The 18,870-nt window shown below is 46.8% G+C and overlaps 1 protein-coding gene across 1 annotated transcript in view; it reads right to left on the reverse strand.

The window, feature by feature from the left end:
- The window catches only part of LOC311241963 (NXPE family member 3-like), a gene marked incomplete at both ends in the record, with an annotated part of 64,194 nt that extends 46,341 nt beyond the window's left edge, over nt 1-17,853 (reverse strand). Inside the window, 2 exons of the mRNA XM_084330921.1 lie at nt 10,577-11,074; nt 17,848-17,853. Of these exons, the coding sequence (XP_084187047.1) occupies nt 10,577-11,074; nt 17,848-17,853 (504 nt within the window). The remainder of the gene's footprint in view (nt 1-10,576; nt 11,075-17,847) is intronic.
- Between the last annotated feature and the right edge of the window lie 1,017 nt (nt 17,854-18,870).

Genomic DNA, 18,870 nt, shown 5'->3' on the forward strand with positions numbered 1-18,870 from the left:
AGGACTCAGGCAGAACATACTGGAACCTCTTGTGCCTGGTCATGTGGTCCTTCGTAACCCTGTACAATATGCCGTTCTGCATAGCGAGCCTCTCCCACTGCTTCAGCATCCTCAAGGCGGGCTGATCTTCATAGCAGCGCTCGCGTCTGGAGGGTCTGCGGCCCCTTTCAACGTAAAAGATGACTGGAGACGGTGGCGTCTTTTCGCTGGCGGGCCTGCAGATCGGCCAACGACAAGGAGGAGACTGCGTCGTGGTCGGCAGTGACAACAGTGGACAGGTGACCCGCCATAGATACTGCCCTGTGTCTTGGTGCAGAGTCCCAATCCTCCTGGGAGGAAAGCACCGTGGAGGTCTCATCCGCCGACATGGACACATCAGCAACCGCACATCCAGAAGGGGTCACTAGAGCTAGGGGCTGGCATGTCAGACGGAAGATATCCTGCACCCCCCTGTTCTCCACATCACACACCTGCTCCAGAAGAGCGGAGTAAGGCTCGGTCAAGAGACGCCGGCTGAGCGGCCTCACGAAGGGATCTCTGCTCAGCGCATCGGCCACTGTATTCAGCCTCCCAGGCACATGCTTGATGTCGAAGCAGTAAGGGGCCAGCTTGGACACCCAGCGCTGCTCGCATGCGTCAAGTTTAGGCTTGGTCATGATGTACGTGAGTGGATTATTATCAGTCCACACAGTGAACTTGTGACCCTTGAGCCAGTGACTGAATTTGTCACACACTGACCATTTGAGGGCCAGGAACTCCAGTCTGTGGGCAGGATAGTTCGCTTGACTGCGGCTGAGCGACTTGCTCGCAAAGGCGATTGGTCTGGCCTTTTCCTCCCCGACAGGGACTTGAGAGAGCACTTCTCCAATACCGTCCAACGACGCGTCAGTGGAGAGGATGAACGGCCTCTCAAAGTCCGGGTGAGCCAGCACTACACATTCGACGAGCGCCCTCTTGAGCTCCTCAAACGCAGTCTCACAGGCGGGAGTCCAGTCGTCAGGAGTCAGCTTCCGGAACGTACCGGCTCTCGTACGACCAGCACTGGTCTTCCCTTTTCTCTTCTGGCCAGCTGTCAAGGCGAAGAGGGGCTTGGCTATACTGGAGCAGCCATGTATGACATTTTGGTAATACAACACCATGCCGAGGAAGGATCTCACTCTCTTCTGAGCGGGAGTGGGGCCATCCGACTCCATCAGATCCTCTCTCTGGAAGCCAGAGATGACGGAGACCTTCTCTTGGTCGACAGAGACTCCACTGGCATCGACCACATGACCCAGGAACCTGACCGACCTCTGTAAGAAGTTACATTTCTTCTGTGCGAGCTTGAGGTTGTTCACTCTGAGTCTGCAGAAGACCACCTCCAATCGCTTCAACGCCTCCTCCTCAGACGGCGCAAACACCAGCAGGTCGTCCAAGTAGCACAAGAGGCTGGAGTAGTTGAGGTCGCCAAAGATGCCGAGCATTATACGCATGAAAGATGCCGGACTGTTGCACAGGCCTTGCGGGAGTCTGTTGTACTCGTACAAGCCCAGTGGTGTTGTGAAGGCAGTGTACCGCCGGTCAGACACATGGAGAGGGACGTTGTAGAACCCTGAGGTCAGATCCATGGTGCTAAAGAAAGCGTTCCCACCAAGGGCAGCAAGGCAGTCGGACTGATGGGGCAACGGATGAGCATCTTTGACGGTCTTTGCGTTGAGCCAGCGGAAATCCGTACAGATCCTGAGGTCTCCATTCTTCTTCCACACCATGACCAGAGGTGAGGCATACTCGCTCATCGACTTGGAGATTATCCCCTTCACCTCCATCTCAGTCAACACCTCTCTCAGTTTGTGATAGTCAGCTGGGGGGACACGCCTAAAGGGCAGGCGGAACGGACGGTCGTCCGAGAGGTGGATACGGTGCACAAAGTCTTTGACCTCTCCACAGTCCAGCTTGTCCTTGGAGAAGACATCTTGATACGTCACCAGTAGGTCAGCTAGCCTCTTCTTCCCATCAGGAGACACCTCACATGACTTGATGTTCACGTCCTCCAGTCGGCCAACATCTGCTCAGCATCTAACGAGGAGCCAGGAGAGGCGGAGGAGCTGGAGACACCAGACTGCTGCTGACACAGGCCCTGAGTGATAGACAGATCTTCAACAGCAAGACAAGGTGAGACATCAGCCAGTTTGGCATTACGACGGAGCGTGATGGGGCTCTGTGTCGGGTTCAAGACCTTCATGGGGACCCAGCGGTCGCCCCACATGGGAGTCACCACTCTCCCCACTATGATGTTGCGAGGGGCCGACCTCGCTGAGGTGGGCTCCACAATGACTGTACTCCCCGGAGACACATGTGCACTGGCTGGTAGCTTCCCCCACACTAGATACTCCTGCTGAGGGAGGAGGGTAACCGCCTGGCATAGCTTCACTGTGCCTATCACCCCGGGCGGGTCTGGGCCCGACCAGCGGGAGGTGCAGCTTAAGAGCTCAAGGAACTTCTCACACTCAGGGTCTCTGTTTCTGCAGGACACAAGCTCCCAGTACTTTTCAGTCGACTTCAGCCTTTGGAGAACGGACTTGATTACATTAGTGCCAATTATAAACTCGTCTCTCTGACCTGGCACAACCAACGTAGGAACCACAAATTTTGACCCACAAACTTCAATCTCCAAATCATAGACACACTTTGGTCGAGTAGTCAAGCCACCACAACCAACCAGCACCACATTCACAGGTGCCGGCTGGACACGAGGGAGAACACCAGCGGTTTGTAACTTTTGTTCAGCCTCCTCACTGAGCGTGCATGACATACTACCAGAATCCAACATCCCCCTCAATGTGTACTTGTCACTGACTAACACTGGAGCATAAAACAGTTCACTAGCTCCGTTCACTCTCTGTGACCCAACAAAGATGGCTGTTTCGTTTTCTGGAAGTAATCTGCAGCTGTTTACATAGATGGCTTCTAAGTCTGGTTCTCTCTCGAGGGTTTCATTCACCTTGCCCATACTATCCCTCTCATTGCATGGGCTGGCTAGTTTAAAGGGGCAGCATTGACAGGATGGGTCTGAGCGGGTCTGTTGGAGGGAGATGCTGATCCAGCTGATGGCTGGGAGATGCCAGGGCATGAGTCCTCATAGTGACCAGGGCGGAAACAGCGGTGGCACAGCCGATAGAGCATACAGTGTTGATAAGTGTTATGCCTGCTGTCTTGACACACTTCGCATGGGTCGTGCTGGTTGTGCGGGTAACTCTGCTGATTCGGTCTGGCCTGGTTGCGCGAATAACCCTGCTGACTCGGTCTGGCCTGGTTGCGCGAGTAACTCTGCTGACTCGGTCTGGCCTGGTTGCGTGAGTGGTACGTCTGCCCATTACTTGGCTGGATGTGGGAGCGAGACGGCTGACCAGGCTGAGCCTGTACTGCTGGGGCCAGCGAGGCCGAACACAGTGAGAGCACACGGTCTAACAATTCAACCACCTGATGAAGGCCAGGGTCTACAGAGGGGGGACACGCCGGGGCAGGAGTCATTAAGATGGGTGTAGGAGGGCTGAGGGCCTGCGCTGCGGCTAAGACCCTGTGGGGCTCACCAAGCTGTTCATGAGAAGAGCCAAAGGAGGGAGGCTGCTGTGACTGCACAACAACAGAAGACTGCTGGGCCCCACCATACAGGACAGGAGGGGATGGGCCACCAGCCATGGGGCTCTGACTGCATGCCGAGATGTTAACCTGCTGTGCCCGTGAACTGGATCTCCTTTGGTCTCTCTGGTAACCATCTAGACGCTCCTGGACCTCAGCTGCAGTCCACTGCTCCACAGGCTTCAGCTGGAAGGACATAGCTAGACTGGGATCTGGGCAGTGCGTGATCAACATCATCACGACCTCGGCGCTCGCATCATCAACACACCGACCCCGGCGACGTAGACACTCATCTGCAACATCGATTGCTTTATTCAGCCGGACCCAGTAATCCATCACTCCCTCACTAGGCCTGGAAACCATGGCATAGAAGTCGGCCATGGGCATACTGGAGTATGTCAGCTCGCTGAAGTTACGCTTTAAAATGTCAAACACAGCTGCAGGGGTCATATTGGCAGACAACTCAGGCCGGCTACGCAGTGACACCTTCACTATGTCTCTAGCTTTACCAGTCAACCTGCCCATCACTAGATCACACAATTCTCTGTCGGTTTTACAACTCGTTCTAGACAGATACACTAGCATCATGTCTTCCCACTCATGTATGGAGACTGGCTCAGTGCGATCACCTCTGAAGAACGGAGGTGGTTTAGTCTCCGCCTGAACTATTACTTTCATCCTTGACATGTCTGCACACCCAGAAAAACATTGTGGTTGGGGTGCGGGGACCTTGGGCTCAGGGGCGGGGACCTGGGGCTCAGGGGCGGGGACCTGGGGCTGATAACTGGTCTGGTGCATGGCATGCAGAGTAGATGCAATTTGTTCTCCTATCTGTATGGCAAGGTCTGTGACGAGGCTGCCTAAATCCTCTGACCTAGCGAGTTGCGGGGCTGCATCATTGCCATGCGTGATTGGAGTAGATGTGGCCACTGGCCCCACTGCTTCAAACACTGACTGGCGAACTGTAGACTGACTCAGTTCCACAGGTCTTCCCCTCCCACACATAAGAGCTGACTGACCCCTGCCATATACAGGCATCATACCCACCATCTCCAGATCTGGTGGTACTTCTTCAGACATGTTCAAGAATAAAAACAAAAATGCTTTAGAGGGCTATAAACAAAAGAGAAGTATGTGTGAATGTGTTAAATGGCCGCTCGTTACTGCTCAGACTTTAAACACTAGACTACACACGAATACATGTAGGCTACTGTATGGCTATCCATTCACAATTTACCAGAACAGATGGGGGGAAAAAAACTATATATATATATATATCTCATCACCAGCCAACCATATAAACAAATTAGTTCCCAATTATATTTACAGTGGGCATGTGTTAGATAGCAACACTTGTTACTGCTCAAACTTTGAACATTAGACCATAGGCTATCTATTCACAATACATAACAGATGAAAGAAAAAGGAAAAAAAATAAAATACAATGGTCTTGTACAACTAGTGTCGTTTCCAATTACTGTATCATTACAATAATATTTACAATTACAATCTATAGCATATTATTATCAAACAAAAACAACCAATATCACATATGCGCTTATCCTATGCGCACACGTTAACGTTCGACGTTGTACTCAGCACAGCCAGTTGAATGAAGAAGCGGCGTGCAGACAGCGTCCCCGGTGGACAGACGAGCGTTGTCCGTTGTCCGAGGTCTAGCGGCACCAAGTGTGACCGGTGTACTCTCTGACGGCGTTGTGTATTAAGGACGACAGACATGGATGACTGTTGATGGTCTTTATTTTCCTCCTGTTAGATTACAATGCAACACAATGCACCAGCATTAGGAATAGTCATCTGCACTGCAGCACGTGAGCTCTCGGAATCCCCGGAGAGTCTGACTCACAACCAGGAAGCAGGTAAGATGCGTGTCCCGGAGGACCGGAAAAGTAAGGGTGTCGATTTCAAAATAAAAGCCTTAACTCCCAAAAGTGCAATAAAACAAAACGAAAGGAATGAAATCAACTTAAATCAATAAAATAAAACGTTTAGGAGTATTAGTGGAATGTATTAAAGTGTATTTTGTGATGGGGTGTAATTATCTATACAAGGCAACAAGGCACTTGTTACATATACACGGAATATCCCTTTACCTGCGTTCAGACCAGAGTAATATTCGCTCTCCTATTGGACAGCGCCCCCAGGCGCCAGCGCGCAAGCCCCCAACGGCAAGTTCAAAGACAACTGCAGGCATGTCGGAACATGCCCGGAGTCAGCGTAGTAATACGAGACAAGGACTGAGGTTGGGACTAGATATTCACTTAAGTATAAATACAGCGCAAGGTGCGCACACCGTGCTTAGTCGCTTAGTTCAATTCAGTTACGTTCAGTACCTTACCCACCTTCACCACGAGTCAACGTGCAGTGAAGTGACAAACCTTGCATCTAACAGAGCATTGAGAACCGCGTGCGAATAGAATGATAAAAGTGTCAGAGTTTAATGAAGTAACGTTGAGTTCGACTTAATCTAATGTGAAGTAAATAGTCGATCATTTATTGTATATCGTGCGGCCACAGTTCTTTCGTGTGTAACATTACCCAGCGGTTCGTCGTGTCTTTAGCTAGTGTACTTAACCAGGCTGTGTGGCCTAAATACGTCGCCCACACCCGAGGAGTCCTAGGCGGAGAACCGTTGGACATGTAAACAGGAGAATCGGCGTCGGCGATTGCAGAACCATTCCTGGTTGGATTATATTGATTTGGGACGTGGTACCCGGAGAAGAGCATAGTTGATTTCCACTATCGTTTGGGATTCAACCTCGTGAGGATTACAACTCGGGCCTGCCTCGTGGACGGGGCTGGCTAGCTGTCATCAATGCTGTCGGGCATTTGGATTACAATTATTGCTTTTGCTGCTGATCAAGGGAGTTTACAAGGACCGACTCCTGTACCTGGAGTCTTTTTATTCCTCATTGAATCAGACGGAGTACCCGAACATTCCTCTACCCTCCAGGCCTTACACCCCGGAGGGAACCCATTGTCTCAGTCGGTACCAGTGTTGCCCTATATAATTGCTACTATACGACAGGTGGTGTCAACTTAGACCCATCGTAGGATTCCTGCTATTCTTAGTGACTCATGCTCTTGACTGACTTTACGTATATTCTTCGCCATACAAGCGCAACCCTAATTCTCATTCTGTAACCTAACGTTGCCTAATAATAATAAATTACCCTCAAATACTATTTCTTTGTCAATGCCGTATTCTTGTGGGTGTTCACCATCTATATTTGATGTACTGTCTGGCCAGTAATTAAAGTACATAACTAGCAGTGGTTTAATCTATCACAATCTTTAATACAGTCAGGGTTTTGTAACCCCTCAGTTACACAAGTGGATTCCTAGATTATATGATTTTGATTTGGGGCCAAGTAGGACTTCAGTTTTGTCCTCATTAAATTTGAGAAAGTTATCGTTCATCCATTTGTTTATTGCTGACAGACAGTTGGTAATGGAGTTTATGGCTGTCGCATCATTTGGTTCAGCAGATATGTACAATTGTGTATCGTCCGCATAGGTGTGGATTGGAAATCTATACCATACTCTCTGATGATGTTGCCGAGCGGTAGCATACAGAGAGAAAAGAGTAATGGACCTAAACAGCATGCCTTGTGCAACCCCATAGCGACTCTTATGTTTATCTGATGTATTTTTGATAAACTCCTGTCTTGTCCTGTGTCCACCACTTTACGTTCAAGGCCTAAATGAGCCATATTGTAGGGTTGAACGTAACAGTCTCCTAGACTAATATAAAACACCCTTCCTCTGATATATGTTTTGATCCAGTTCAACATGCAGCCAGAGAAACCAAAACGCTTTTCAAGTCGATTAGGATGTTGTGATCAATAGTATCAAAAGCTGCACTGAGATCTAATAGGATAAGGATGGAGAGTTGAGTCTGAGGTCACTAATTACCTTGTGAGTGCAGTTTCCGTACTGTGGTATCTTCTGAAACCTGACTGAAAGACTTCTAAGATGTTGTTTTCTTTAAGATAGGAATTTATTTGGACTGAGACTATTCTTTCCAATATTTTACTGATAAATGGTAAATTTGATATTGGTCTGTGGTTTGCTACTGTGTTGTTATCCAATTTAGGTTTCTTTAATAGAGGCTTTACAACAGCTGTTTTAAAGGCATCTGGGAAGATGCCAGTTTTAAGAGATGTGTTTATAATGTCCAGGATCAATATCTGAGGTTGTGGAGTTTGCTTCTGAGACAGTTTTACACAGTTCGCTTAGTGTGATGCATGTAAAGTTACTCATGGTTACATTGCATACTTGACTGAGATCCGCCATTTTTCATCAGATTGCAACGCCGTTTTTTGCTAGACCTTCACAGAAAGGTAGATAAACTAACTGTGTTCTAATTTGTGGTAGATAATCCCAAAAATAATATAAATAAAAAGTTAATCGACAAGTAATTTGATTGACAGGAGCTGGCTTGAGCTGGGTAGTGTCATTTTTCGAAATTCCAACGCCATTCGAAAGCCCTGGGTCTCCTCTCCTCATATGACTACAAACAAAATGGCGCAGCACATTTCCTTCTGTCGATATTTGCTAGTTTCTGAATACATTTCCAAAACTCATATTTCACTAATAAACTGAAGCTAAGCTAGGTACTTAGCTGGTGATGGTGGGCCTTGTTGTCTTTCGCTGGTCGCTTCACAACCGGGGTCTAGAGTACTGTCTCTTTATGAAATATCCTCATCGTCAGCAGTGCAATCCTCTCTCCAGGTGCCCGACACAGTCCTTTGTGTTTAGCTGACAAGACGGAGACTCCCTTCACCTCCCTTCACCTCCCTAGTCCTCCCACGGAGAGATCCTGCTACGCTAGTCCTTTCGACAATGCACTGCGGTCATAAATCTGAGTAATATAGATTAAAGGTTCTAGAGAACTACCATCATAGGAACTGGAAGTCTGAGTATTTAGAATTGAAGGGTTATAATTAGTGCTGTCAGGCGATTACAAAAATTAATCTAATTAATTACAGGATTTGTAATTAATTAATCTAATTAATCGCATTTTAATCGCATAACCATTTTATGCCTGATATTCTATATTCTATAATCATATTTCAAATTGCATGTGTCCGGATGGCAGAATTCAGTACTGTATCTACAAAACCTTCTGTTTAATCATCTTCCATCTATTAATTTGCTTAGATTTTTCAGGTCTGGTCAATTTGAGCATAGTGTTATTCACAGTCAAAGATAAAAAAAATGTAATTGATATTCTCATTTGGTTCATTACAATTTACTCAAGCCTAGTAACAGACACAGTATTTATGACACTGGGAATACATTCCCTGAGATCCATAGATGTCCCTAGAATCAGATACCAAGAACATGCAAATGGACCATATAAAAAAAAGTCTGTAAATGTGTATTCTACGTTCTTATGGAATGAATGAGATCAAAAAAAAAATTATATAAAAAAAAAGAAAAATTGTAATTAATTTTGAGTTAATTTTCATAACGTGATCATTTGCTGTGTAATTAATTAATCTAATTAACGCGATAAACTGACAGCCCTAGTTATAATTAATCATTAATTATAAGGTTAAGGTAGCAATAGGGCAGAGCGACAGAAAAAATCAGCCGACAGCAAGAAAGCAGGAAGTAATGAGGTAGGGATGTGCAGAAACGAGGTAGGGATGTGCAGAAACGAGGTAGGGATGTGGAGAAACGAGGTAGGGATGTGGATAAACGAGGTAGGGATGTGCAGAAACGAGGTAGAGATGTGGAGAAACGAGGTAAGGATGTGGAGAAACGAGGTAAGGATGTGGAGAAACGAGGTAGGGATGTGGAGAAATCAGGTAGGGATGTGCAGAAACGAGGTAGGGATGTGGAGAAACGAGGTAGGGATGTGGAGAAACGAGGTAGAGATGTGGAGAAACGAGGTAGAGATGTGCATAAATGAGGTAGAGATGTGGCGAAACGAGGTAGGGATGTGGAGAAACGAGGTAGAGATGTGCAGAAATTGATTGATTGATTGATTGATTGAAAACTTTATTAACAGATTGCAGAATGGGTACAATACAGTACAGCTCAATACACACAATTGTTAAGGGGATGCAGACCAGAGAAAGACTTTCGTCTTGTTTACATCAGGGTCCCCCATTTTCAATTCATCAGGACATAATGACATACATCACATACAGATAGACAGTACTGCTACATCTATACATTTATGACATACCAGATTTGCAAATACAGTACTGTTTGTGATACAAAAGGAGTCAAGAAAAGGGAGTATATACATTTGACGTAGAAACTGTACATTGGAGGAGGTTGGGTGGGGTTGTGTGGGGGGGGTTGGGTACATTGGGATATTGACAACCATACTGGGTAATCTACATTAGAGGTGGTTGGGGGGGGGGGGGGGAGAAACACTGTATAAACAAGCAAAACTGTACATTGGGGACACACACACACACTGTACAAACAAGCAAAATTGTACATAGGAATATTGACAAAACCATACTAGGTAAATTACTGTACATTGGAGGGGGTTGGGTTAGGACATTTACATTTTTAAATGAGGTAGAGATGTGGAGAAACGAGTTAGAGATGTGCAGAAATGAGGTAGAGATGTGGAGAAACAAGGTAGGGATGTGCAGAAATGAGGTAGGGATGTGCAGAAATCAGGTAGGGATGTGCAGAAATCAGGTAGGGATGTGGAGAAACGAGGTAGGGATGTGGAGAAACGAGGTAGAGATGTGGAGAAACGAGGTAGGGATGTGGAGAAACGAGGTAGGGATGTGGAGAAACGAGGTAGAGATGTGGAGAAACGAGGTAGGGATGTGGAGAAACGAGGTAGGGATGTGGAGAAACGAGGTAGGGATGTGGAGAAACGAGGTAGGGATGTGGAGAAACGAGGTAGGGATGTGCAGAAACGAGGTAGGGATGTGGAGAAACGAGGTAGGGATGTGCCCACCTGTGCCCTCCCCTCCCAGAGCAAGGGGAAGAAGGCAGAGTAGGACCCGTTGAGGTGGTCCACCAGCCGCCCCGCCACGCCCGCCACCAGCTCCGGGTCGTGCAGCCGAGCAACCAGGACGTCTCCCCCGTAGCGCTTGGGACTACCCTGGAAGTCGAACATCTGGATGACGGCCTCCAGCCGCTCCCCGACACGCCACCCTCTGCCTCCCTGTCGTGGGGGGGGGAGGAGGGTGAAGCTGCTGTGCGCGGGGTCGCTCGTCTGGCTCAGCGGTCGAGGCGTGACGTCCGGAGGCTCGGGCCAGGCGATGGAAGCGAGGAGAGAGCGCTCCTCCAGAGCCTCCTCGGGCGAGGGCTCCTGGCCGCGGTAGCTGCACGCTCTGTGGGCGGGTTGAGGCGCCGGAGCACAGGTAGAGGTTGAGGTGACGCTTGCTCTGTGGGCGGGTTGAGGCGCCGGAGCACAGGTAGAGGTTGAGGTGACGCTTGTGTGGATTTCATCCTGAAAGGGCAACAGGTGAGGATGCAAAACGTGACATGTTTAAAGTAAGGCTGGCAAAGTTAAAGGATAACTCCACTTTTTTTTTAAATTAGCTTATTTAACATCTTCCCTGGAGTTAGACAAGAAGATGCATACCTTTTTTGTCTCTGTGCGTGCATTTTAGCTTTGGGAATAGACGCTCCGTTAGCATAGCTTAGCTTCATCACTGGAAGTGGGGGAGGACAGTAGCCTTACAGTGCCTTACAGTGTATTGCAAGGTCTGACATTGACCAAACTTGATATGCATGACCTTGGTGGGCTCTAGGTCAACTCCTGAAAAGGGGGTCAATGTCAGACCTTGCAATCAAAAGTTAGGGGCGCACTGAAATTATGGCAAGGGTTATTAGCCCCCTAACTTTTGATTGCAAAGTCTGACATTGACCCCCTTTTCAGGAGTTGACCTAGAGCCCACCAAGGTCATGCATATCAAGTTTGGTCAATGTCAGACCTTGCAATACACTGTAAGGCACTGTAAGGCTACTGTCCTCCCCCACTTCCAGTGATGAAGCTAAGCTATGCTAACGGAGCGTCTATTCCCAAAGCTAAAATGCACGCACAGAGACAAAAAAGGTATGCATCTTCTTGTCTAACTCCAGGGAAGATGTTAAATAAGCTAATTTAAAAAAAAAGTGGAGTTATCCTTTAACGCGATATTAACGCTCAATTCTTTTGACGCCACTATTTTATTTAACGCACGATTAGCGTTACAATTTTTCTAATTATTTTTTACTCAGGTGTATTATTGATACTCTCATTGATACTATGTTATTATTATTTTTTTTTCATCCTGTTTTTCTGTGTTTTTCTCCCATCCCAATTTTAGTCTTTATGCCAATTCCACCCTCCCCCACTGGTCGGTCTAGGGAGCCCTGAAGTCTATCAGATGCTTCCTCTGAGACATAGGAGTCAGCCAGCCACTTCTTTTCACCTGCCAGTGCGGACTCTCATTGGTGAAGTGTAACGCGTGGGAGGTCACACTACCTCTCCCAGATCCTCCCCTTGCTGTGCAGGCGCCCTGACCGACCTGTAGGAGTCGCTGTACAACGACCAGAATACCACCCTACCGGCTTCCCTCCCGCTGACAGCCAGATTCGATACCAGTGTCTCTCGCGTTGGTGACAAGCGCTTAGTCCGCTGCGTCACCCTGCCGCCCATATACTATGTTTGTTTCTGACTCAAAGTGTGTGAGAGAGAGAGAGAGAGAGAGAGAGAGAGAGAGAGAGAGAGAGAGAGAGAGAGAGAGAGAGAGAGAGAGAGAGAGAGAGAGGGTGGGGGGGTGGGTGAGAGAGATGAGGAAGGGGCAAGAGAGAAAGAGAGCTGGGAGAGTGTGTGTGTGTGTGTGTGTGTGTGTGTGTGTGTGTGTGTGTGTGTGAGAGAGAGAGAGAGGTGGGGGCGGGGGTGTGAGTCCTCAGCCCTTGTGTGGGTGAATGTAACAAGTTCCTAACATTTTCTTTCTCCTATTATTTCATGCACTTTATTCATTGTTTTAAATTATTATTTTCTTTTAAGTTATTTTGTGCATCACTGTTTTTTATTTGATGCAAATTTGCAATGCATGAGGGTCATCCTTTTGTGTTAAAGGGCTGCATAAAGCAAGCATTTGTTGACTCTCATGTTGATAAGAGTATTAAAACTTGAAAAAGATCCGTTTAAGGTAGATTTAGAACAGATACAAAATATGCGATTAATTTGCCATTATTAATCGCGAGTTAACTATGGACAATCATGCGATTAATCAGATTCAATATTTTAATCGATTGACAGCCTTAGTTTAAAGATAGCTATGTTCACACTGCGTGCAAAAGTGGCCCAAATAGTTTTTGCTCATAATGTGACTCTGTGATCTGTTTTTTCTTCACGACAGTGTGAACAGCACAAATCTCATGGAATCTTTTCAATTCTGATTTGGGCCACTCATACAGGGGCGACAGTGGCTCGGAAGGTAGAGTAGTCATCTGGTAATCCGGAGGTTCCCGGTTCAATTCCCGCTCCTCTCTGGCAGCGTGCCGAAGTGTCCTTGAGCAAGACACTTAACCCCTAACTGGCACCTTGCATGGTTGCCTCTGCCGTCGGTGTGTGAATGTGTGAGTGAAATGGGTCAAATGTGAGGAACCACCCATCTTCGATATTTCTTCTTCTTTATTTGCGGGTCAGTTCATGAGCAGTGACCGGTTCACACTGGAATCTGATATCGGCCGGATTTAAAAGTTAATGTGAAACAGCCAAACAAAAAGAAAATCAGATAAATCTAAATTGAGCACTAATGCTTGCAGTGTGAAGGTAGCCTTATACTCATGGTTATAAACACAGTTATAAAGCATTAGAAGTACAGTCATAATTACACACAGATGGGCGTAATGTTTTATATAACACACCTCACAGCTTGGTACTCTCTCTCCCCTGAAATCCGCAACGCCCCAACCCTGGATACGTTCAAAACTGCTCTCAAAACACACCTCTTCACCAAGGCTTTTCCCCATTAGTTAGTTTAGATTAGATTAGGTTCATTATCCCTTACCTGCCCTCATCCTCCCCTTTTTTCCCTTTTCCCCTACTGCCCCATTTCCCTAGCTCTCTTGATTGTAAAGCGACCTTGGGTTTACTTTCATGAAAGGCGCTCTAAAAATTTTATTTATTATTATTATTATTATTATTGGTACGGGAACTGCACTGCTCACAGCCGCAGAGCAATACAGAGAGTTGTTAAGACACTTCAGAAAATCTGGGGCTGTGAGCTCCCCTGTCTACAGGACATGTACAACAGCCGGTGCATCAGCAAGGCCCGGAGGATCATGTCAGACCCCAGCCACCCCAACAACAGCTTGTTCCAACTGCTGCCTTCTGGGAGGCGTTACCGCAGCCTCAGAGCCAGGTCCAGCAGGCTCAAGGACTCGTACATCAAGCCACTATTTAGTCATTCATATCTATTTAGTGTTCTACTATAAGCGTTGGCGTTTCTTGCCTGGACACGCTACTATTTCCAAATCAAATGTATATAATAGGTATTATGTTTCATCATGAATGCATGAAAGGGGGGGGGGGGGGGGGGGGTTGTTTTTTATGCTTTGATGGCCAGTAACGGCATTCATGTTGAACACTACAGATGCTGATCAGCTGGATCAATATGAAAACATTGTTGGATCAAGCTGAAATTGATGTCAGATAGTCCTTACCTTTGGCCGGGGGTATTCCAAAAAGAATATTCCAATTGTCTGATCGCGATTTCCAGTATTGGTGTCCATCTGGCACATAATTTGGCACAACTTATGGATCGAGTGTGCCAGATGCGTTTCGAAGTGGTCGGATGAAGCGATTTACTTGGCTCCGTCTAAATATAGCACCCGGAGGGATTTAACCGTAACACAGGGTGAGATACAAGGTTTCAAAGGGTGGGCGACACTGCCATCTGGCAGGATGCTGCCGGTATTGCACTTTGGCGATCTCAAAATCCTTTCCTATGGCAACACAGAGGTCAGTGGATGAATAATAAATAAAAATATTGAATAAAAGAAAAAACGACCAAAACCCGAGATATCTCGGGTCTGGCGTCCAACGCATGGCGAGTTAACACGACTTATCTCGAGTTTGGCGTCAAAGAGGTTAAGAGGTTAACTTGTGTTGTCGGGCCTTACAAATAAATACATTTTTTAAAGATTTATTTTTTAGCGTTTATCGCTTTTTTACTACTGGGCAGTCCAGTAGAGAGAGAGAGAGAGGAAGAACGGGAGACAGAGTGGGGGGAAGACATTCGGCAAATGACGCCGGGTCCGGGAATCGAACCCAGGTCGGCTGTGCCGCGCCGCAGCGCGTTACATGGTTCGCCATTTGGGCGCCCCCTTACAAATACATTTGATTTGATTTGATTTGATGCACTACCAGAGAGACATGCACTACCAGAGAGTCGGAGACACTACCACACTTTGACTAAATTACCGTTTTGTCAGTAATTTACCACTGACTTTAAATAAGATGGAAAATGTATCATAATGCATGACAGATTCAGGTCTTGTTATTCCCCATTATCAAGACATTAGCAGAGTAGGTAGTAATATAGGCACAGTAGATTAATTAGTAGCAAAGTGCATAATAGTAAAAGACAAAGGTTAGTTAAAGGGGAACTATTTTACTATTTCTTTCACTATTTGGGCACTTTTACACAATTCCTGTGAGTCTATGGAACACTTCTGTAATATATATATATTTTTTATTCATTGTTTTGTATTTCTAATCAAGTCCTCAAAAACAGCATTTTTCTACCTCAAGATCTCGAGCTGTTTTGAGCCTGGGCTCCTAAACCACTGCGCAGCGTCGTCTTCGCCTGAACATTAACATGCAGCGGTGTCTCTCTGACATCACATATCATCACATTTTCAAACGACTCAGTTCAGTGAGGGTGAATATTGTGAGAGGAGAATTGGAAGAATGCGCCAATATGAGAATTTTGAGACATAGATCATATTAATATAAGTTCACATAGCTAGGAAACAATGCTAAACACTCAAAAAGGCCATTTATAAGATAGTTCCCCTTTAATGTCAATTCTCTGCTCATTTTATGCCATCTATAATTATGTACATTGTATGCAAATTGTATGCCTATGTCTATTTGTGAGGTTTTTGTCCGTTGCTCACCTACTCGCTCTGTTCCTTTAAGCCTACTCGCTCTGTTCCTTTAGTTTTCTGTTAATCAATTGCATTCTCCTCACCTCACCAGCCCCCACCCTCGCGTTCGTTACTCTCGTTTGCTCTTCAGCAGCCACACCCTTGGACTACCTGTCATGATGTGTTTGATTGGTCTGGTGCCGAACACACACTTCTAGTTAAAGTATCAATTACCTTCACGCACCTGATGTGTATTCTAATTAGCACCCCTTTGGGCTTTAAGTACCTCGCTCTTCCCCTCTGGCCTTGTCGGGTCGTTCCGTATCATATCTCTATCACCAAGACTCCTTCGGGAGGTTCTCTGTCTAAGGGCTCCTACGGGAGTTTCGGTTTCTGTCTGTTATGCTGTTTTCATCTCCGGCGTGAGATGCGCTCAAGCCTTCGCCTCCTGTCGCCGTTTGCCTGGAAGGAGACACTGGACTGCGCTCTCTAAACTTCCACGGGAGGTATTCCAGTGTTCCACTTCAGACCTCCGCGCAGCAGACGTCCAGACGCGCATCCAGACCTCCGCGCAGCAGACGCCCAGACGCGCATCCAGACCTCCCGCCACCTGTCGCCGTTTGCCTGGAAGGAGACACCGTACTGCGCTCTACGGGAGGTATTCCGGTGTTCCACTCCAGACCTCCGCGCAGCAGATGCGCTCTCCGTACCGGCGCGTACTCCAAGCAGACGCGCACCATCCAGACCTCCGAGCCTGATGCGCTCTTCACTCCTGACGCGCATCCAGACGCACTCCAGACGCTCATCCAGACCTCCGAGCCTGACGCGCTCTTCACTCCAGACGCGCATCCAGACGCGCATCCTGACGCACTCTAGTCGCGCACCACTCAGACCTCCGCTTGGACAACCCGTTCCCGGTAACGACGCTGGACAACCCGTTCCCCGTAGCGACGCGCTCCCCCTGTTTTGATCCTGCTCTCTTTACGCACAGCGCCTGGGTGAGTTTTGCAAAGCTGTCTTTGACCCTATTCGTTTTTCGTGTGTTTTAGACACTGAAGAGTTCCTGCTTTTTGTCAGACTGTCACTCACCCAGTGTCAGCTTTTTGGATTGTTCATTTGGGATAATATTTGCTTGAACATCGCTCACTGTGTGTATTCACACCGAAGATACTGTCACTTGGATTATTATTGGGACTTCGCTCACAGTGTTTATTAGCACCGAAGATTCTATCACGTGGATTGTTGTTGGACTTTACTCACAGTGTGTATTACACCGAAGATTCAGTCACTGGAGTATCTGTTTTGGGACAAGTCACTTCTCCTGTCACCTGCTCTGTTCCCAACTGTACTCTGAGCTAACCCGCTCTCTCTCTCCCTCTCTGTCCCGTTTACCACCTCGGAGAGCTGCCGAGAGGATTCTGCAGAGCGGCTCTGACGTCACTGTCTGATTCCTCAGACGAGCCTTCCCGGGAGAAGCTGCAGAGCAGCAACATTCTTCTAATGCTTGTATCCCAGTCTTTGTCTGTTTTCCACTCTCTAGTCCTCCTAGTCCTCCCTGTCCAGTCCTTCTAGCCCTCCTAGTCCTCCCTGTCCCCAGCCCGCCTCCACGGGCATCTGTCCCTGTTTCCCCTCTCTAGTCCTCCTAGCCCTCCCTGTCCAGTCCTCCTAGTCCTCCTAGTCATCCCGTCCGGTCCTCCTAGTCCTCCCTGTTCCTGCCCTTTTCCCTTGCCCTGGTCCTGTTCCCTTAGCCTTCCCCTTAGCCAGCTCGCCTCCTAAAGGCACTGTGCCCTTTTCCCATTTCTTGTTTTCCAGTAATTTGTGTTCTCCCTTAAAGGGACAGTGCCGTTTTCTGTGTGTTTCAATAAATGCTCAGTTCTTGGCTTACTCTCATACCTGTCTTGTGTTGTGCGATTGGGGTCGGTTACAAACCATAACACTATTTTATGTCTACAGCTGTGAAGCACTTTGGGCTGTAATTCTTGTATGAAAGGTGCTATACAAAAAAAAGTGTATTATTAGTTTTTTCCTTTTATTAAAGAAATAATATAAATATATATATATGTATTTAAATTTGATATAAATGTAAAAGAGAGCACACGTTTTAAGCAGGTCCACTCATAACCATGGTCTTACCTCCATGTTGATGCAGAGCAGCAGAATGACCACACATGCCAGGACCAGGAGGAGGAAGAGTGTCTTCCTTCTGTGATTAGTTGCCATCTCACGTTCCACTGCCCCCTAGTGGTTGTCGTGTCACACTGTTATCAGTCCCTCTGATATTATTGGCACAAAAACAATTTAAAGGGTAATGTAAACTGTTTGTTTTGTTTAGGCATAAACACACATAACATTTCCTACAACTCATTGTAATTTTTTAAGGGGGTGGAGGGATATTTTCTTTATTCTTTTCAAGATTATCAATTATCCATGACATAAAACATCAAATACAAACATGAACCATGATCCCCTCCCTTCATAAACTCAACATGACAAGAAACAATAACAAAAAAGAAAAAAACTAAAACTAAGTCAGTGCATAGAGTGAAAAACATTCCACTTTAAGGAAGCCTATTGGTTAACCAGAAATCGTTAGATCACTATGGGGTATCATCAAGTATTGATAAATGTGCCTTTTGCGGTGGAAATGGCAGACGTTCAAAGTCATAACATGTGCAACGTGTAATCTAACGAATGCAGTGAATCACGTTCAAAATAGAATTAACTTCTCTTAGACCACTATTCGTGATTCTGCCTAGAGCCAGGACTCGACAGTCACATAGCTTCCGTGTTTCGCTCCAGCTGGAATAACTCCTCTTGGGAGTCTCGCTGTTTCTATGTAAACTCTGCGAGCAACAGGTCCAATAAATGCGTCTTTAACATGCTTTATACCCTCTCCATTACTAACTTATATGCCAGTCGCAGTTAAAAACCTTTTAAACTAACGTTAGCTGCTAGTGCTAACTAAGCTAAGCTAACCCACAGGCACAGGAGCAATCAGTTTCAGTTACCTCTTACCGTATCTAAGTTATATATCGTATTTGCTTATCGCGTCCCGCTCTGAGCCTTATGAGATACCCCTTATCTCCTATGATACCTACTGTATCCCCAACGAACAAACTACATGCACCCACACCTGTATGGGGCCCCGCCCCTATG

Source organism: Notolepis coatsorum (genome assembly GCF_963971535.1).
Source record: "Notolepis coatsorum genome assembly, chromosome: 15".
Classification (NCBI taxonomy): domain Eukaryota; kingdom Metazoa; phylum Chordata; class Actinopteri; order Aulopiformes; family Paralepididae; genus Notolepis; species Notolepis coatsorum.